This window comes from Peromyscus maniculatus, chromosome 1, assembly GCF_049852395.1.
Source record: "Peromyscus maniculatus bairdii isolate BWxNUB_F1_BW_parent chromosome 1, HU_Pman_BW_mat_3.1, whole genome shotgun sequence".
Lineage (NCBI taxonomy): Eukaryota > Metazoa > Chordata > Mammalia > Rodentia > Cricetidae > Peromyscus > Peromyscus maniculatus.
In genome coordinates this window covers 132,577,096-132,598,919 of record NC_134852.1, presented here as the reverse complement: position 1 = coordinate 132,598,919, position 21,824 = coordinate 132,577,096, and the positions used below count along the sequence as shown (strand labels likewise).

At 44.6% G+C, this 21,824-nt stretch overlaps 1 protein-coding gene across 2 annotated transcripts in view; it reads right to left on the bottom strand.

The window, feature by feature from the left end:
* Prkcb (protein kinase C beta) overlaps nt 1-21,824 on the bottom strand; it is a 336,312-nt gene that overhangs the window by 187,449 nt on the left and 127,039 nt on the right. For both annotated transcript variants that reach the window (XM_006980349.4, XM_006980350.4), the window contains exon 3: nt 10,640-10,722. In XM_006980349.4, coding sequence (XP_006980411.1) covers nt 10,640-10,722 — 83 coding nt within the window. The remainder of the gene's footprint in view (nt 1-10,639; nt 10,723-21,824) is intronic.

Here is a 21,824-nt window from a genome sequence, read left to right as displayed (position 1 = left end):
ATCCAACTACTCTGGCCTCAAAAACACTATATATATTGCTTATATTGCCTACTTGCCCATTAGAATTCCTTGAGAATATTTTAAAAATATAGATTCTCAGGCTTTTAACAGACTGTCCAGGTAATACTGGGCACTGGGTGCAATTTTTTAAAGTAGCATTTAGATATTGTTTTCTTTTTAAAGTGTGTGTGTGTGTGTGTGTGTGTGTGTGTGTGTGTGTGTGTGTGTGTCCATCCAGAAAGCCAGAAGAGGGTGTCAGATAGCCTGGAATTGGACTTACAGGTGGTTGTGAGCTACCCTGATGTGGGTGCTGGGAACTGAACTTGGGTCCTCCAGAGCAGCGGGCACTCTTCAGCACCGAGCCATCTCTCCAGCCCAGTATTCAGAAACTGGAGTGTGCACTGTGGTATTTTGCTCTGTTCGACATCTTGCTTCTGTTTTTCCACAGCAGGCCCTCCATCCCCTTTGAAAACCCTCTCAGCTCCTTGTCTTAGAGGGAGCACCTTCAAAGCTCAGTCCTGATTGTTTAGAGAGTGCCATCTTGACTAAACAGTCTCACTCCCTGTGGAGTTTGAATTTAGGGACCAAATGACTCAAGAGTCAGACTCAGATGGAGCTGGCGTGGCTGCTCATGTTTTCTTTCAACACTAAGCTCCTGGCCAATGAACTCTTCTCACTTCAGATAATTAAAGGCAGTTTCAACTGGATGCAACCCAACATCACTAACTAGTGACAGAACTGAGGACTAAGTTTAGGGCCAGAGCCCCCCACCTCAGTTCCCCTGGATCCCAAAAGAAATTAGGAAACAGAAATCTACAAAGGAAAATGGAGTCATTTAGAACTTGGTCAAATTGTGAAGGGAAAGAATCTAATTTCTCTCCACCATGCCTATAACTTTCTTATAATTTACAGAAAGCCATGAGACAACAGCTAGATGACATAGAGATTAAGCTGTGGGCCAGTTAATTGGTTCTTTCCTGGGAGAAGGGTGACTTAACCTCAGATTCCCTCTGTTGCCTCTGTTCTCAGAGCGGGACTTCTTAGGGACCCTCAAGTGTAAATGTGTAACTTCCATGAATCCAGTCTGTAGAGCATGCCCCATAGTCAGCCATTCCACCAGGATGGGGCTTGATAATCATTACACAGAACCCAGCTCACTAGTTTGAGTTTTCTCTTTATCCTACACAGCTGGTCCTCAGATTGAATTTCTGCCCTCGAGAGTTACTAAAAAGCTTGTATATATGGCAGCCTTTTGGGTATTTGACCTAGATAGGACAATCCTCCAGACACCTCCACCACACACCCCTCTGAGGCATCTTTTTGGCATTCGGCAACGCACAACATGGACGTGGTTACTGAGTATTTTGGCTGTGAATATAGAAGCCATAGACTGCAGTGTTATATAAATAGGATGTGATTTTAGCAAGATCAGGTGTACTTTCTGATGTCGATAAATAATAGATAAATGAGAGAGGAGGGAGAGAAGGGGAAGAAGACACTGTACTGTGGAACGTGTGTGGCCCCTATTGAGAAAGTCACAGGGCTGTTCTGATGGGATGATGGTGCCATGGTCATGTCTCAGCACTAGCTGTTGCTTCCTTCCTAGAAGTGAGCTACAGATGCACCCCCCCCCCACGTGGTGTTATGTAAAGCCTAGCAGTGCAGGCTTTCAGAGGAGAGCAGCTTTTAGGTTGCTTTCTTGAGCTGAGGACACTGGACATGATCACAGAGGATGTGGTAAGCCTTTTCCGTTTTTCCTATTGCCACTCAAACTATAATCAATGGGATCAAGCATAGCGAAGTCAAGACTTCCTCTCCCTTTCTTGGTCCACATGTGAGTTGAGGTCATGACACCTATATGGATGATCAGAATATTATCAGGAACACCAGAAGATGCTCATTTGTGGGAACTAAGCTGGCTCCCGGATGACAGAGGCTCTCAGGAGCGTCCGGAAGCCTTTTCACAGTCTTATGTTTACACCCAAGCCTCCACTGGTGCTCAGTCTTCACTGAATTGAACTGGGAACCTGAGTTTATGCTAGAGGTGAAATAGCACCAGTGACCTTCAGAGTTCTACATACAGAAACTGGGAAAAGAAAGTAGGCAGGTATTTTTTGAGATGGGGGGTCTCACTATGTAGCCCATGTTGGCTTGAGCTTGCCATCCTCCTGCCTCAGTTTCCTGAGTGATGAGAGATCATGGGCATGGGACACTCTGCTCAACTCAGTGAGCCACCAACATAGGTTTAGGAAATGTGGCCTCTGGTTTTTATATGCATAGAATACTTCATAGTACATATTAAATATTACATGTCTAATATTAAATAGTGCCTATCTAAGATACTGTTTCCTATCTATAGATCTATGGATATTTAAGGGGTTTTTTTTTTGAGACAGGGTTTCTCTGTGTAATAGCCCTAGCTGTCTTGGAATTTGTTTTGTGGACCAGGCTGGCCTCAAACTCACAGAGATTCACCTGCCTCTGCCTCCTGAGTGCTGGGGTTAAAGGCATGTACCACCACGCCCAGCTTATAAATGATATTTTAAATACTATAAAAATATAATACTTTCATGTTTTTGATGCCTGACACACTTCTAAAGTTAACTATCTGCTTTTTTAAAAAAAGATAAATAATGACAGTATTCCTACACCAACATTTAGTCAGCATGGCTCTTATTAAAATATAATTTACATATAATAATGTACAAACTTCAAGCAAGCATTTCGATTTATTCTGAAAGGCCTATGTACTTGTATAAGAACTGGATCAGCTAAGATCTACACCAGCTCTGTCACCCCAAACACTGATACATAATTGCTGCCCAGGATTCCATTATGAGGATGAGATAGATTTCTCTTACATAAGCATTCATCAGTAGTTACTTGAGTCACATCCAAATTTCAATCGCTATAAATACTGATGGGATGAATGTCATTCTAGCTAAATAAATGCACCTATCCTTAAATAACCCCTTAGTGAGAATTCCTAGAATTGTCATTCTTAGGGCAAAAGGGTCAGGTTTCACCATTTTCAAATCACAAACTACTTCTAAGACTATAAAATATTGACAAACCACCTAGGGAGTGTGTTTCCACTTCTGAACTGCCTGGCCCAGGGCCCCCGTTCAATACTTGGTGCTATTTTTATTAGTCATTATTCTTTGGCAGGTCAGAGGGTGGCCTGCATTCATTCCGGAGCAGTAGAGACACCTCTAGATATTAATAATAATTTTTAAACCATTTATTGAGTTCTGCTCCAGGCCAGATACTATCTCAGGTGTGGTCCAGGCAGTTTTCTCATTGAATACTCATGATACCTACCTGCTAGGATTTAGGTATTATCCTCCCTATTTTAAAGATATGAACTAAAGGTTACAGAAATTTGAATTATTTTAACAAGGTCACAGGAGCAGTAAGTGGCAGAGTAGGAATCTGACACCAGTGCTTCCTGGCTGCAAAGACTGAATTCCCAGCATTGCATCACAGAATTTGAGCTTTTATATAAAATAATGAAGATGGAAATAGAAAGGCAATTATATCATGCTGGTATGCTCTGGACCAGGGACTGTGGAGGATTCTCCATATACTCAGAGTAGGGAAGGAGATAGACCAATAGAAAGACCCTAAGCTACTATATCAAAGGCTCACCACATGCTGTGTGAAGCACTTTCAAGCAAGGGCTTTGTGATGCTTCTGCTGTTAACCCATTTGTCTTTGCTAGCCCTTTCCCATTTCCATTTTCCATTTTCAATACATTTAAAAAGTATCCCTATAGCTCATATGGTTGGTACTGTCCTATTTTATATAAAGAAACTAAGACACAGGAAAGTTAAATGATGTGCCCAAATTTCCACAGTGAGAATCTGGGTAGAACCAGGCACCAAATTCAGACATGTCTGACTCCCATGAATATGCTGTTAGCTACCACTAACATAATCAACAGACTGCCCCATGACTTATTTACAGCTAGCAAGGCCTAAATCAGCTGGGGGCCTGGGACAGGGAATGAGTGGGGGGCATTCTTTCAGTGAAGTCATCTATGCCTCTTGGAATCACAACAAAATCTTCAGATCTTCTAAAAATTCCAGTGTGATGGCCTTCAGAGTTCTATTCCATAATGGGCCTCTGAGTATAGAGGATATGCAGCAGATTAATGATACAGTTAAGTCTGTTTTTTGAGTCTGGACTTGAGCACGAGATGACCTTTGTTTACTGGGACACTAGCAATCACAACAAACAGGCTTTAAATGTTCTTGGTGTTCATGGAACCCTGAAACTCCCATATGAACAAACCAAAACTAGCCAGAGAATCAAGGATGAGGCTGCACAAAGGAGAACCAAGGCACTTGGGTGGTAAATAAGTCATGTGGCAGCAATCCAGTCACTGTCAGACACATGAGTGGGCTCATCCTCAAGCATCGAGCCTCCAGCCAATCCACCACACGCTCACAAGCACAGACAAGGACCCCAGGGCCAATAGCTCACTTGACTTGGCCATTCCCATCCCTCGAAGATATTTCCTCCCTTTCTTGTTCTGGTGCTTTGTAACCTGCTATGGAAGCTCCAGAAACTGACTCTAAGATGTCTCAGAGAGAATGACAGTTTTCAATCGGATGAGACTAAGAAGGAGAAGAGGACAAAATTTTGTTCTGTTATTGTTTTTGTCTTATTGGTTTGTTGTTGTTTTCCGCTTGTCTGTTTGTTTTGATTTTCCTTTTTGAGAGAGAGAAAACATGAAGTTGCGTTGGGTAGAGAGGTAAGAAGGATCTGGGAGGAACTTGGGGAGGGGTAAGACTATGATCAAGCCAATCCCAGCACTTAAGAGGCAGAGGCAGGTGGATCTCTGTGAGTATAAGGCCAGCCTGGTCTACAGAGCAAGTTCTAGGATAGCCAGGGCTACATAGAAAAACCCTCTCTTGAAAAACCAAAAATAAATAAATAATAAATCTTGTATAAGAATTAAAATAAAAATTAATTTTAAAAAATCTGTAATGTTAGGAAAAGAAGAAGAAAGAGGCCTAAGGAAGAGTAGATGTCATTGATAAACTCTGCCGTGTACTGAGGCCTTTCAACGGTGAGTGCTGAGAATGCCATTGAATGGTTGCATCAGTAACTAGGTTCATTAGGACAGAGGTTGGCTCAGTATATCACAGTGTGACTCCATCTATAGAGCAAAGTCACACAAGTATAAAGCTGTAATGATGACCAGACTATACCCCAGCTCAGGTGGTGCTTGGAATAGCAAAGAACATAGAATGGAGCCTTGAACAGTCTTTTCCCTAGACAAAAGCATGCATTTCTGCTTCATAAGCTGCACACTTGGTCCTTCAAGGTCACACAGGAGGGGAGGGCACCCTTCTAGATCTGCAGAGCGCCAGAAGCACCAAAGACAGCCTGTCCAGGTGGACAAGCAGGTGTGCCCTGGTCTTTAATCATGTCTCCAACCACAGGCAGAAAAAAAGGTCAATGAACCGAGTCAAGCCGGTTCAGGAGTCTGGACCAATTCATCATTCTTGCTGCCAACAGACCTTCTTGGAATAGCATCCAGAGAGAGACAGTCGTCGCAAGAAGGCTGCCAAATCCTATGCATGGGGACTGTGGGGGGCACTCTCTGCTGTCCCCATGCCTAAAGCAGGGAATGGCTGCATTCCCCCATTCATACAGAGAAGGGTTGCTCTTTATGCTACCTATGAAGCCTTCATACTCCTAGGAAAGACTGCCAGATGGTCAACAGAAAGCCTGTTCATTCTCTGGACTTGCTTGGTCTGTTCTTGCTACCCACCCACATGCACTGAAGTAGTCATAGTCATCATCGTCATTATTGCCATCATCATCACCACCAACATCATCATCATCATCTATATGCCTGTACCAAACACTGTATTAGGAGTTTTCATAGATAATCAAACATTTGACATTCATAACAATGCTGTAAGGTGAGGGCTATCCTTTTATCCATTTTTCAGCTGAAGAATTTAAGAGATTTGAAATAACTACCCCAAGGTTACACAGGTTTATGTCTAAGAGGACTGAATCTATAGTCTGTAGTTTAAACCAGTGAACAATACTGATTTTCTAGGGTACCTTTAAGAAGCCATCTATCTCCACTCTTTTTTGTTTGTTTTTTGTTTTTCCAGACAGGGTTTCTCTGTGTAGTTTTGGTGCCTGTCCTAGAGCTCTCTCTGTAGACCAGGCTGGCCTTGAACTCACAGAGTATCTGGCTCTGCCTCCTGAGTGCTGGGATTAAAGGGGTGCACCACCACTACTACCCAGCTCTATCCCTACTCTTTAACCATGGAATTAGCATACAAACTCTCATCTCTGGGAATAAGTACATGTATTAGGGAAACAGGGCCCAGAGGAGAGATGTAGCTATAGATATACAGATTGGTTATGTGAATCAGCTCACATGATGATGGAGGCTGAGAAATCTCATGATCTGCCATCTGCAAACTGGAGAATTAAGAGGCTCAGTAATACATTTCCACCAAAGCCAAGTCCAAAGGCAAGGGAAGCAGAAAAGTCATGGTATTCATCCTGGACCATCCTGAAGACCTCAGACCTGAGAGCATTGATATTGAGGGGCAGAAGAAATGTAGATGCCTTAGTTCAAACAGAGAGTGAATTCACCTTTTGCCTGCCTTTTCTTCTACCTGGGTCTTCAACAGACTGAATGCTATCCGCCTGTACAGATGAGGGCAATGCTTCTTACTCAGTCTACTGATTTGAACACTAAGCTCTCTGGAAACCCCCTCAAAAACCCACCTAGAAATTGTTTTACCAGCTTTTAGGGCATCTCTTAACCCAGGCAAGCTGCTACTTGAAAAATCAACCATTGTGAGTCCATCCTTTCTGAACTTGGTATCTGCCTCTTTGGATTATACTTTATTTCAGAATAAAGAACAGCGAAGTCATAATTCCACTTGACCATACCATTAGATCTGAATTAACCACAAGCACACTACTCTCTTCCCTCGGGAATGAGGTAAGGTCACTGAGTGCTGATGACTCTTCTCTTGACACTCTGTACTTAAATACTAAAATGTAAAATGAACAACTTAAGTACCGACATGAAGTCAAGGCATCTAATCTTACATGACAAAAGACTAAGAGGAGAAAGAAATCAGATACTTGTTTAATACAGGTGCATACATCCACAAATTTATTCATAACAAAATACACATGAGAGCTACAGTCTTCATTTCTACAACTGGTTGCAAAGTTATAGGTGCCTGTAACTTGCTTGTAACTCTCTTCTACTCATTCTATGTTCGTTCTGCTGTCAATCAAGCACCTCAGTTGATGGTGGTTCTTTGCCTGATAGAGTGATCTAAACCTCCATCCCTAAAGGGCCTGGGCCATGTAATCCTGCCTGGGTTGGGTTACTAGAGTTTTCTATAGACCTTAACCACAAATCATGGTGGTGCCGGAGAGAAGCCCTGTGTTCCAAGCACACATTTCCTTTCCCCCCACATTAGGAGAGACCCCATTCTTAACCCAGCAAGTTCCAGTACTCCTGTCAGAGGCATAAGAAGCTAAAAGTAGAGCCATTAGTGTTTGTCTAGTGGAAGAATTTCTCCCAGAAGAGCCAAAGTTTCCAGGCCATCTGAGGACAGCATCTTGGAGAGAGGAACCCACATGTCTCCAGATGGGTCACCAGGAGTAATTGTGAATGGTACCACTCAAACTGCTACCACTTGATGCCAGGATCTTGGCCATCAGGGGAACAGCAAAATCCAGTGCTGATTTTGAGGATCCTTACAGCCATCTGGGGAACCTTGCCTCAATTTCAGAAACCCTAAAGTCACTTTGGAAAACTCACCCCTGAATTTTTATTCATCTACAAACATTCTTGGCACAAAACTTCCTGTTTGAGTCTGTTAGGGCTACCAAACCAAAATAGGTGACTTTTAAATCACAAAACTATTTTCCATGGTTTTAGAAGCCAAGAGGTTCAAGATCAAGGGAATGGCAGACCAGGTGCCTGCTGAGAGCCCATTTCTGTTTACTTTGCTCTTGCCTTGGTGTGGTGGTTTGAAAGAAAATGGCCCCCAAAGGGAGTGCCACTATGAGGAGGTGTGGTCTTGGTGGAGAAAGTGTGTCACTGTGGAGATGGACTTTGAGGTCTCATATGCTCAAGCTATGCCCCATGTTCAGTTCTCTTCCTGTTGCCTGCAAGTCAAGATGTAGGACACTCAGCTACTTCTCCAGCAACATGTCTGCCTGCACATCACCATGTCCCACCATGATGATAATGGACTGAACATCTGAAAATGGAAGCCACCTCAATTATATGTTTTTCCTTTCTAAGAGTTGCTGTGGACATGGTGTCTCTTCACAGCAACTGGAACCCTAACTAAGACACTTGGTGTACCTCATATTGTGGAGGGGATGAGACGTTTCTCAGGTCCTTTTTCTAAAGATGTGGATGCCATCCATTCAGGAAGGCTCCCCCCGCCCCATTCTTGATCACTTCCTAAAAGTCTTGCTTCTAATACCATCATTTGGGGGTTAGAATGTCAACATGAACTTGAAGAAAGACAAAACATTCAGACCATCACAGCACATGAACAGAGCTTGCCTATCGGCATAGCCCATCTTTCTGGCCACTGTAATCTATGGTTGCTGGAGTTGCTGGAAAAGAACCACAGCCATCATGTTCTCATAGGAGGAAAATCTTCCTAAAAATGAATCAAACACAGGAATGCTGTGATCCAAGACGTGAAGAAGGAGACTCCCAAGAACTTCACCGAAACAGCTTGACTTATGATGCCAGGTCTACCCTTGGGTGTTTCGATATCAGAAGCCAGAAGCTTTCCCCTTCATATAATCTCATATAAATGAATGTTCTGCCTCAGACCTGGAAGGACTTTGGAAGGTTCCCATTCCTTGGAGTTCTCAACCTCAAGCATCACATTTCCCAAGCCAAGTATCAGCAACACAAACTCTAGACTGAACTGGTCTTGTTGTTATGGCAACAGACATCATCTGAGCCCTCACTACACCCCACTCCTGAACTGCAGCAAAATGCTAAATGGATGACCACTGGCCGAAGAGTAGCAGAAGTCAAAGAAATTCAGTGACAGAAGGCTGCCCCTCTTTATTTGGGGCAAGCTGAGGTCAGCCACCAATTATTTTTTGTTTTGTTTTGTTTTCCAAGACAAGGTTTCTCTATGTAACCCTGACTGACCTGGAATTTGCTGTGCACACCAGGCTGGCCTCAAATGCAGATCTGCCTGCCTCTGCCTCCTGAGTGCTGGACTAAAGATGTACACCACCACAACCAGCAGAGTCAGCCATCAATTCTAAGTGGGAAACAAGGCTGGTGTGGGAGACAAAGACAAATTAGAAGAATTCCAGGATAAACAAAACAGAAATAAAGTACAAGAGCTAGCTGGCTCCTGGGCAGTGCAAGACTGCATAGTACAAAGCCCTATCAATTAGGGCATCTGGGCTGCATGCCACAAACAGTAAACTTCTTACCTCACCTGTCCAGCTGCAGGGTAAGGAGACTCAGAGTGATTCCCTCCTTTAGCATCATCAATGAAGCAGGTTTCTTTAGCCCTTCGGAGGCACCATGCTCAAAATATCTCTTTTATTAGCCCCCAAAGCTTGCCACAACTCTAAGCATCACACACACACACACACACACACACACACACACACACACACACACACACACACACACACACACAATGTCCTAGAGAGCAAAAGAAGAGATGAGGGATATATTTCTCTTACAAGAAAGGATTTTTCCCTAGAAGCCCTTCCCCATGCCCCTCAGGTTGTGTGTGTTCATTTATCAGCAACCAGACAGCCTAAAAAAGCAAGTATCAGGCATTTTCACCATCTAGCATAGTGGTGGCCTCTGGCAGAAGGAAGGAAGAAAGTCAGGGCTGAGAATGCCTGTTGTGTAGAATGCCTGTTGTGTAGAGAACCAACAAATACCCCAAACTTCAGACAAGCTTACACCAAAACTCTCAGGTCTACCCTCACATCACTCAGCTTGTCAGTGACATAATATTGTCTTTAAGTCGATTTGTCTTTATTTAACCTAAATAATTTTTCTTAGATGTAAATTTTTATATCCATACCAGAAGTATGAAACTATCACTAAATAGCTTTTCTCAATTCATACTGAAACATATAGTGATTAAATGAAAAAAATACTCATCACCTACAAGCATCTCCTGCCCAGCTAGCAATAGTCACACCTTGGTTATTTGTTTGTTTTTGCTTTTTTGAAACAGGATGCCACAATGTAGCCCAGGCTGACCTGTCACTCACAACCCTCAGCTTTCTGGGGGTGGGGTTATAGTGTGTTCTACTGCACCCAGCTAATACTTTGGGATGAGTAGTCGCAGGATCAATCCCCATTCTTCTGATGCGTGGACCCTGATAGTAAGACCTCCCAACAAAGGACTAGAAAATGTATCGAAAAGCTGCCTCCTTATGGGAGCACTAGTGAGTAAGTAATGCCCATCAATCTCCAGGCCCCAGTGCCCAGGTAGTCACTATCACAGTGGAGACCTACCCATTTCCCTGCCCAGCAACACTCCCTCTCCACTTGCCTCGACTGAGGGCAAACCTATTAAAGTGACTGCACACCAGGAAGGGTTCACTGCTACTGGGTACTCACATCAGAGGCTGGGCCCTTGTCCGCACCGGGGCAGGAGAACGTGACGAATTCATGGCAGCGCTTGTGCACAACGAAGCAGCAGACTGCAAAAGAGAGGACAGGAGTGGGGGGGAGGAAGGGAGGGAGAGAGGGAGGGAGGGAGGGAAGGAGGGAGGGAGGGAGGGAGGGAGGGAGGGAGGGAGGGAGGGAGGGAGGGAGGGAGGGAGAGAAACCAGAGGAGAGGGAGAAGAAGCCATTAGTTTGCTCCATGTGAAGACATCATGCAACAACAACATCAGCTTCTACCTCATGTCCTCTGTTGGGTACACTGATGGGACATCCCGTGCAGGCGTTGGATGTCTAAGTTAAGTAGGGGGCTTCGGGGGCAGCTCGGTGAGTAGAGGACTTGGTGCACAGTTGTGAAGAGTGGTGCCTGATCCCCAGACCCCACTGGGCATGCAGTGGCTCCCTGTAATCCTAGCAGCCCTCAGGAGGCCGAGATGGGCATCCTCGTTGTCACTGTCTAGCTGGACTAGCTGGAACTGGCTAGCTCCAAGTTGAGAGAAGCCCTGCCTCAATAGAGAAAGTAGAGAGCAGTTGAGGAACACATCATATGCCAACTTTGGGCCTCCACAATGCACACACACACACACACACACACATACACACACACACATCACAAATGCATGTATGCATGCATGCATGCACTCACCTCTACTGCCCCCACTTGCACTCATACACATGTGAGCACGCATACACACACATACACACCACACACACTTGCATACACATTAAAAATTAACATAACTAGTGTGCTAAGAATCACATATACCCCAAAGTTACAGCCCCTTAAAGATCATTTCGCGTGCCTGGTCCTTTATTGGTTTGGAAATAGGGTGCTGTTTTTTTTTTTAGATCAAGTACCAGATGAAGCAGTTGGCTGATATTTAGGTCCATAATACATCAGAAACATGTGTCTTTCAGCGTTAGACTCCTACCTGGAGGGATGATTAGAACAGGAAGCGTGTGTGGAGGAACAGTGAGCAAGAATGGCAGAGGCGCGTTCCTCTCACCAGATCAATGTCAAGTCAGTGTGGGCGGAGAAGAAACAGGCTCCAGGCTGGGGGTGGAGCTCAGTGGAGTGCCTGCCTAGCAAGTGGGAAACTCTGGGATGAAGAGGAGGAGGGGGCAGCCTGGGGAGGAAGGAGGAAGATAAAAGGGAGGGCAAGAGGAAGGGGAAGAGGAGAGGGAGAGGCTGAGAAGAAGAACGAGGAGGAGGAGGGGGAGGGAAGGAGGAGGAAAGGGAGGAGGAGGAGGAGGGACCCGAAGGTGACAGAAAGCAGAGGGGAGGTGGGAGAAAGAGGAGAGAAAGAAGAGGAGGGAGGGCAGTGAGGCGGCCATGCTGCTTGTAATTTGTAACCAGAAACAAATAATCGTACATTTGAAACCATGAGAGTTCGATGCATCTGTGGTACGGCTTCACTGTCTTGGGGCTCCAGTGGTTTGAGGAAGGGATGGTGAGTATATACATCATAAAATGGACAGTTTTCAGTTTTGTTTTTCAAATCTTTTATATCCTCTAGACTCCTGGGCTCCTACAGGATGGACCCCGTCAGGGACCAACTCAGAGCTTTTGTAAAGCACATAGTCAACAAACAGAGCAGAAAAGTTCAAGCTACTCCGAGAGCTGTGATTATGCAGCCCATCATCAGCAGGTACTGACAGTGCAGTGTCTGTGAACATTTGTCCAGGGATAGTCTTAAGGGTTCGACTACAAATTCACAGACAGTACAAACGCCAGGAATGTGTTAGATGATGTTGCCAGGAAGGAGTCACTACCTCCTCTTTCAAGTCCCCAGAACATGGGCAGCTGCACAAAAAAAACAATATGGAGTCTCCAACACGTAAGAAACAAGGAAAGAAAAAGAGAGAAAATAAGAGAAACTTACATCCAAAGAAATATAAGAAACATCTTGACTAAAGGCATTATGCATATGTCATTTGAATCCTAATTTGAATAAGACAGCAATATTAAAAATCCACTGAGACAATCAGGAAAACGGATATATTCACTTGGATTTTATGATACTAGGCAATTATTCTTATTGATATTAGAGAACAAATACCTTTGGTATGGTAGTGGCATGGCGGTTATTTTAATGGCATCTGTCTTTGAAAGCTGCATCTTAAAAGCTTTATGGATAAAATAATTCAACTCAAAGTAATCCGGTGTGCTCAGGGGGGCGATAGATTGAAAAAAAGAAAATAAGAAAGAATCTTGATCATTATGACTCATCATTAAACCTTCCTGGTAGACATTACGAGGATTTAATGGCAATCTGGCTTCTTTTATATATGCTTGATTCTTCCATAAAATAAAATTTTAGGACGGAGACAGAAACCAACAGAGAGAGGCTAAGTTACAAAACACCAGGATGGGAGGAATGGCCGCGCCGAATGCGCGGCAGTCTACGTTCCTCAGGAGAGTGTGCGAAATGCTGATGGCTGCATGTACGGCTAATTTAAGCGTGTGAACAATTAAGATGGGGATGGCTGGCAAGATGGCTGGGTGGATACAAGCACCTGCTGGGTGGGCCTGCCGATTTCAGCTTACTCCCAGCAACCCACAGTAGGAGAGAACTAAGTCCTGAATTCTGTCCTCTGACCTGCACACAAACGCTGTGGCACGCACGCACGCGTGCGCATACACACACACACACACACACACACACACACACACACACAGCACAACAATACATTTGTTTAAGAATTAAGATTGGGGGTGCCTCTCAATAGCCTAGCATGTGTAAGGCCCAAACACTGCGAATATTAACAATAACAAAAATGAGCAATGAAGGATAAAATAAGATCAAAAATGCCATGTACAGCTTTCCAAGCAGTGTAAGGGAAAGTGTAAAGAAAGCATTCTGAGTTTGCTTGGACAAACAGCCAATTGGGGACTCTCTCCATTCCCCAAATCATGCATGTGAAGATATTTAAAAACATGCATTTGGTGCCATTTTGATTTTAAGCTCTTTAATCCATCTGTAATTTTGTAATGAAATCCAGTGGGCATTGGGAATCTAACCCCACCATAGGTACCCAGTTGTCCCAGCAGCCTGGATTGAATAATTCTGTCCTTCTGCATGGATTGCCAAAGGCAAGTTTATTAAGTGTTCAATAATTATATATACTGAGCTTCTCCTTGGGCCTTCAGCTTTGTCCACTGATCTGACATGAAGTATGGCAATGGAGGGGGCGGGGGTAATTACAGCAGCTTTTTGACATGTGCCCCAGCACCGTGAGCCCGTCCTCGTTATCCTCATTTTCAGTGTTTCCCTAGCTATTGCTGCGGGTTTATTCTTCCAAGTGAACTTCAGAAGCAGTTTATCAAGGTTTTTAAAATACCAAGGGGAATTGTATTGGAACCACAGTAAGTTAATCCCTATCCTCCAAAAATAAAATAAAACAAAATAATTGGGACTTTCATTGAACTGACCTTACATTTTCAAAATTAAAATTCAAGATAATTGACACTTTTACAAAAGCAAGTCACTCTTCTGGGACTTGATTGCTTCCTTGTTAAAGAGAAATCTTGTTTCGTATCTCCCTGAGAGCCTCTAATTTTCTCCATATTGTCCCTAAACAGTTCTTACAGTGGACCATCTGAGGGATCCGGTTTTAATGTGCATCTTTCATTGTGTCTTCCAACTGTTTGCTGTTTACATGTAGAAGAGTAATGCAATCCCAGTGTGCAGATTTGGGAGCCTTTTTAAAACTCATTATCATTGGTTTGGGGTTTTAGTTGCCTTCAGAATCCTAACTAGAAAGCTGTGTTATTCTTCCTTTCTCCTTTCTCACATATATGCCCCTTCCCCCTCTTTATCATATTTCTGCATCTAGAACTTTCGGTACACCAGGAAATAAAGTGCTGATAGCTATCCTTTCCAGCCAGCATCACCTCTCTCTCCCTTTCTCCTTCTAGGAGTTCCTCACATCCACCAAAGATGCTTTTCATGACTCCTCGGAATGACTTTGAGTTTGTGTTTTTCTTGGAAATTGCCCATGTGTTTACAGTGTAGCATCTGACTCTGGTGTGACATTGATCCTATCAGTCTCTTCTCAAGTCATATTGTTATGGGGACTCTTATATTTTCCCCACAGACTAACCTTTGTTGTCCATTATTTTATATTTTTAATGTATTTCTTTTTGGTGCCAGGGGTGGAACACAGGGCCACTTGCATGCTAGAAAACTACTGTACATTGAACTATGTATCTATCTGTCTGTTTTACGTGTTCGTGTGTGTGTGTGTGCGTGTGCGTGCGTGTGTGTGTGTGTGTGTGTGTGTGTGTGTGTGTATGTGTGTGTGTGTGTGTGTTGTGCATATGCAAACACAGACTTGTGGAGAGCAGTTAATGTTGAATATCTTTCTCAGTAGCTCTCCACCTTAGTTAGTTAGTTGGTCAGTCAGTAATTTTTAAGAGTCTCTCACTGAACCTACTAGCTCACTGATTCTGCTAGACTAGGGGCTACCACACTCCAGGGATCCACCTGTCTCTGCACCCAGGTGCTGGGGTGACAGATGTCAGCCACCGTGCCTGGCTTTCACATGGGTGCTGGTCATCTGAACTCAAGTCCTCACGCTGATGCAGCAACAGTTTACCAACTGAACCATCTCCCTAACCCTTTTCTATTTTGAGACAGGTTTTCACTAAGTTGCCTGGTCAGGTCTTCCTGCCTTAATTTCCCAAGTGGCTGGGGTTGTAGGCCTGTACTACCAGGCTGAGTGTTTTCTGTTAGTGTCCTGCCATCAGAAAATGTCATGGGTTTGGTGGTCTGTTCTGCCAGGATTTTCTCCAACACTGCCTCTGCTTTCCTGATGATGGTGTATCTGTGCTACTTACTAGTTAGGCACAGGAATTCTGGACCCCTGTTGCTAGGTTCTGGGGGTGCCTCTGCAATTTGAAACTAGAGTATTCAGGTACATTATCTGGTCTTCCTGCGTTTCTGTCTCCTTTCTGAAATATGACAGTGAGAAAAGCAGTTCCCATATCATGGTGGTGTTGTCCACCCTCAAAACTATGCCATCGATACCTCAAATAACCACCAGACACCAGCTCCCATGCACACCTCCCAAAGCTGCTTGAATGGACGATCCAGTGAATTTTTTTCCCATTCTTCTTCATTAAAAATTGAAAGATTTTTCAGGCTCAAACTCTTAAGTACAGTTTTGGCTGTATTTATGTTTTACATTTAGTGTCATTATTAAGTTTCTAAACGGTCTATCATTATGGCCTGAATTTCTTCCTTGACCCAGAATGAATTAGGAAAGTTTCTTCCCCCATTTTAAAGCAGTCATTTTATTCTAGAGCAGTAGTTCTCAACCTTCCTAGTGCCATGACCCTTGAATACAGTTCCTCATGTTGTGGTGACCACAACCATAACGTTATTTTTGTTGCTACTTCATAACTGTAATTTTGCTACCATTATGAAATGTAATGTAAATATCTGTGTTTTCTGATGGTCTTAAATGACCCCTGTGAAAGGGTTGCTTGACCCCGGGGGGGGGGGGGGCGGGGGGGGGGAGAGTCACAACCCACAGGTTGAGAATTTCTGTTCTAGACCTTTCTTCAAAACCTCCAAAGCGTAAGTCAAGACCTTCTTCATCCTTGTCTGTTCTGTCAGGGCATCAGGAATCAACAGCACATCATCCTGGACTTTCCTAGTGTCTGCCACAGTTCCTAGTAGTCACACATAACCGATAGTCAGGAAATAAATGTCTGGTGCATGAAGGAACAAAAGAATGAGCCACAGGAAGAGAAGAAAGTGTAACTACATCATGGTAGAGGTGGCTCCTGAATGGTTCTTCCACATTCCACCATGGTAAGGTCTCCAATTAGCACAAAAATAAAGAACCCAGCCCTATGCAGAGGAGGAGGAGTGACTTCAATGGGCCAGTCACTCTCCCCAGCAGCTGGAGACAGATTTTGGAGCTGAAGAGCTGTGGTGCAGGTAACTCCTTTAAGTGGTTTTGTTTCCGCAAAATTGTGCAAATCAAATTCCCCATTAACTAAAACGCGCTTTTAAAGAGGACTAACTAGGGCTGCCTATTTTAAGAAACAAACTAAATCCCTTTGTGATACAAATAAACACCCCCTCATTTCTGTTTGGCAAATTCAGGGGCCCGACTCGCTTTTCTTAAAGAGGAGGTATTTACATACAGAGCTGCTGAATGTGCCAGGTCCCACTTCCACACAGGTAGCTGGAGGAAGCCAAGACTCCCTACATGCTTCATGGTGTGTTTAATTACTCCTTGCTCTCAGGGATGGGAAAGCCTGCAGCCTGGCACCCTCGGAACCCAGTCTAGAGATCTGTGTAGATTACTGGTGAGGTCCCAAACAGGAATGCCTCTGGTCTAGATGAGGGATAGGGATGCCTGGTTGGGGGGGGGGGGTGAGTAGAAAGTAAGGGGTCTTGCAACTCAGCCTCAGTGAGGAGTGAGAGTCTCAAGCTCCATCCATTCCACACCTCCCTTGTACATGAAAGGCCCTCGGAACCGTGAATGTTACCTTACCGGGAAAAATGGCCTTTGCAGATGTGATTAAGCTAAGGACCCCGCAAAGGGGAACGACGCTGACTTACTGAAGTGGACTCAACAGAATCACAAGAGTCCTTCTAAGAGGGAGGCACAAGGGCCAGTCTGAGGATGAGCTATGATGGTGGAAGCAGAGGTTGGTGTCATGTTCTTGCTAGAAGGAACATGATCGAGGAATGTGGGTGGTCCACAGCAGTTGGAAAAGGCAAGGAACAGAATGTCCCCTCCAGTCTCCCAGGAGGAAAACAGCCAGCTGATACCTTGACTTTAGTCCTAACAGATCCATTTTTAGACTTTCGGTCTCCAGAGCTGTACGACACTAACTTCATGCCATTTTAGGTGCCTGTATGTCTTTGAATTTGTTACAGTGGCTTTAGGAAACTAATACACTAGCTAAGGATCAAAAACACATGATTGATGCTATAAGCACCAGTCGGCTAAAGCAGAGATGCTTCCAAGAGACCTCCATGGGGTAACTGTCGAGACTGCAATCTGCTCCACTCCCAAATGTTCAGTTCTAACCACCACAACACATTCATTATACTTTGAACAGGTGGGTACAGGGGGTTCCAGTTATATTTTTTGTTTTGACCTTGACCTTCCTCTTCCACCCAATTCTCACTGGGTTAGTGGTATAAAATTAGCATTCGTGGATGTCCATCCTTGCTGTAAAATTCCTATCAAGGTGAGGTAGAAATTCCAACAATAGTTGCAGTTAGCTGCGGCTATCGAAGAGAGACCCTGATACTTTCCTAGGCTCTCACCTCTCTCAGGATGTCCCAAGTCTGCCAGTCCTCAAGCAGGGAGGTTACCATTTGCAGGGAATAGAATATGGCCCACATCTCAGGAACCAGGTGGATCTCAGCTTGAGCCTCCAATTGGCTGCCTATAAGCTGAAGGTTATAAATATGCTTTTTGTACCTCTCTGAGCCTCAATTCCCCTTTCCAAAGGGAATTATTATCACTTTCCAAAATGGAAGTGATAATCATACCTGCTCATATAATACCATTAAGAAGCTCAAACAAGAACACGTGTTCCAGGAGCTTAGTGGAAAGGGGCATCTGGCTTGCAGCCGTCAGCACTCAGGTTTTGCTCCACTTGAGGATCTTGATTTTGTCTGGGAAGGATTGCCCTTTCCTCCTAGATTAAAGATGAACCTTGGAGTCTAAGATGAAGTAATGTTCCTCCATCTCCAGGACTTAGATGGAACAGTCTGATCCATATTCACCTAGTGCCTGGCCTCACTGGCATTAAGAAGGACTTAAGAGCCAGACACGAGGGCATATATCCCAGTGCCTGGAACAGGAGGATGTTGAGTTTGAGGCCAACCTGGGCTACATAGCAAGATGTATGTCTGTCTGAGAGAGGAGAGAGAGACAGGAGAGAGAGAGAGAGAGAGAGAGAGAGAGAGAGAGAGAGAGAGAGAGAGAGAGAGAGCGCCTGATTTTCACAAAGCTGTCTGTGAAATCCGAGTTTGTGAAATCTATGACATAGTCTGAACCTGGGCCCCATGGCAGCCCTGAGAGTAGGATCTTCATTCTATCCCCAGGGAGGCTGATACTCACAGGTCATTTGCCTGAGGTCACTCAGCTAGTGGTTGGTGACACTTGTTGGAAACTTGTTCTGCCTCTCTCTGGGGCCCACAGGCCCTGCTGGTATGATGCAGGCTTCTTTGTGCTTGCCATTCATCTCTCTGTTCCAGAAGAAACCCTCCCCTGCTTTCCCCTCCCCCACTTTCCTCACCCCCCAACCCCCGACCCCCCCCCCCCCCCCCCCCCCCCCCGCCATTCAGTTGCTGGCTGAATCCCACTGATCCTTCCTTGGAAACATCTTTTACACCAGCTCCTCTTGCCCATTCCGCACTGGCTCCGCCTCAGCTGCCCTCAGTAACTCAGAGATGGAGCTTTTGTAATAAAGCTTGGCTGGGCTCCCCAGAGGTTCGTCAGCCTGCCTTGATATCTCATCTCTGTGAGCCAGTTTCCATAACCGTAGAGGAGATAGGACTGCAATGTCACGTAATTGTCAAGATATCTGAAGAGATGTCACGTGAGAATGTGCAGCAGCAGGGGACAGAATGGAAGAGAGACTCATTTACTTTCTTCCAGAATGGGGGTGGGGGCGTGGTTCAGAGTACAAGCTCTGTGGTCAGACTGCCTGGACCAAGTAAGTACCACAACTTATCAGCTTTGTGACCTTGAAGATGCTCATTGACATTACTCTTTCTCAATAGCCTGGAGTGCAAAATATGGACAATAATTACACGTTTTAAAACAGGGTTGTTACGAGGATTCACTGAGTTCATCTTGACTCAGTGTGTGGACACAGTCACTACCTAATAAAAGTCAAGTATTGTCGGTAACATTCCCACACACTTCCTCCCACTCCACGCAGCCTACGTACTTGTAGAAAACTCACCCTTTGATGACCCAGTCTTGGTATCACTTTCCTGCTCTGACCATCCACTGGATGCCTGCTGTCTAAATCTGTATCATCCAACATGGCAGCAACTAACCACAGGGAGGCTATACAAACCTAAGGGAATTAAATAAAAATTGAAACTCTGTTCATCATTCTTGCTAGCTACGTTCCTAGTGCTTAACAGCTCGTGTGGTTAGAAGCTCTTGTATTGGGCTAATACAGATGCAAAGTGCAGCTGTTACTGTCCAAGTCTTAGAGGATGGAACCAGCCAAGAATAAAGTACAAGTATTTAGCCAGGCTCCCATCCATAGTGTAACTCCTGTCCAGCTTAACTCTTTCCTCCTCTCACTCTGTCGCCTCGCATCCTGCCAATGACTACCGTGTTGTTACAGATTATATGTATTCCCTGTTATGTGTATTTGTTCCCTCAACATACCAGCACTGACAGCCTACCACATGCAGTCTACAGATGAAATAGAAGGCAGAAGAGCCTGCCCTTTAAGCAGCAGACTACAGACCAGACTGGAACAGAAACAACACATTGTCCAAAGACAATTCACTCGCTATCCCAGGAGGGAGAGGGATGGTTTGCTCATCTTACTACCTTGATGCAGGAGTTGCAAGCTCAGATGTTTGCAAAGGCCAGGTCTCCTGGCTAAATGAAGTCAGCCTGGGACACTGCCAGACTGGGCTGAACTGAAGGATATAGGTCTTTCCAAAGGACACTTGGCTGCAGAGAAGGGTGGCTCTGGGTTCGTGAATGCAGATGCCAGAGAGGATTTTGCTGAGCTTTATGAAAGCCATTCTAACGTATTTACATGTTGCCAGTTACAGACTCGGCCTTAGCTGCTTAGGGCTGCCTCAAGCATCTCCACTCCACCAAAGGCATATATGTTGCTGGAAGTAACGTAGCCCAAGCCTAGGATGGAAAGAAGACCATCTACGTCAGACGTGGCTGTAAGAGGAGTATCTGGATTGCATCAGTTCTTAAGTTTAAAAAGTATGAATGAATGGATGGATGATGAATGAGTCATTTGGTTACCTTCACACTCAGAAACCAAGCATCCTAGCTGAGTCAAGAGGATGCAGCTGAGGCTGTGGGCGATTGGATGCTGTGTGTGCATCTGTGGGGGCAGGAGGCTGCCCTCACACCGACAAGCCATGTAAGTTCAGAGGTCTTTCAGAGCCCTGTCTGGCAGGTTCTCCGTATGCAGTTAGTAGTATTTCTTTGAAAAGAGTGCACCACACTTGTGGTTTAAAAATTCGAACACTGCCAATTCAGAATCACTTGTTTTGTGCCATTTCCGGAGGAAACTGTTCTTTCCAGCTCCTTATACAATCCTTAGATAAACCCTAGAACTTGTGGAAACATCCTCTGCATATGTGAGTCCATATGTAGGTCTATATGTGTACAATCCACCCTCCATATGCAAGGGTTCTATATCTGACGATTCCATCAGCCAACTATCAAAAATATTTGGGAGGAAAAACCTGCATTCATCCTGAACTTGTATAAACTTGTTTCCTACCGTTCTTCTCTAAGTAATGTACTACAACGACTACCTGCATAGGATTTCCATTGCATTAGGTATTAAAAGTAATCTAGAGATCGCTAACATATTTGGGAGGGTGAGGGTACATTACAAGCCAACACCAAGCCATTTTGCAAATGAGTCCTACCTGCATATTTGGGGGATTCAAGGACATACCTGAAATCAATTCTCAGTTATACCCAGGTTAAGTGTGTGTGGTCTAAGACATATTTGCATTTCCTTTTTCTTTTGTATCTGTATTCCTGACATTTTACCTGTAGGAAATCATTGCCTGGTTTTCAGCATGGCTTCACACTTGAATCACCTGGGGAGCTGTTGATAAAACTGCTCGGTCCCAATGATACTGATTTAGTGGAATTGGTTAGGAGGTGAGGGCAGGTGTTGGTACACTGAGGAAGCTCCCTGAGTGATTCAAAGGCACTTGGGGAGCTGAGCATCACGCCTCAGCTCGTGCCTGCACCACCTGCTTTTTCTCAAGTGAGCGCATCCGAGGGCCTGTTCCTCTCCACTGTGCAGACAACAGCCTCACTCTCTCCACAGCTGCACCTTCCCCCATCCTACCTTTTGGTTACCCAGTCACAGAAGGATTTCCTGAAAGGTCAAGGAGTACTTCCTTGGTAAGAAAGGAAGAAGAGA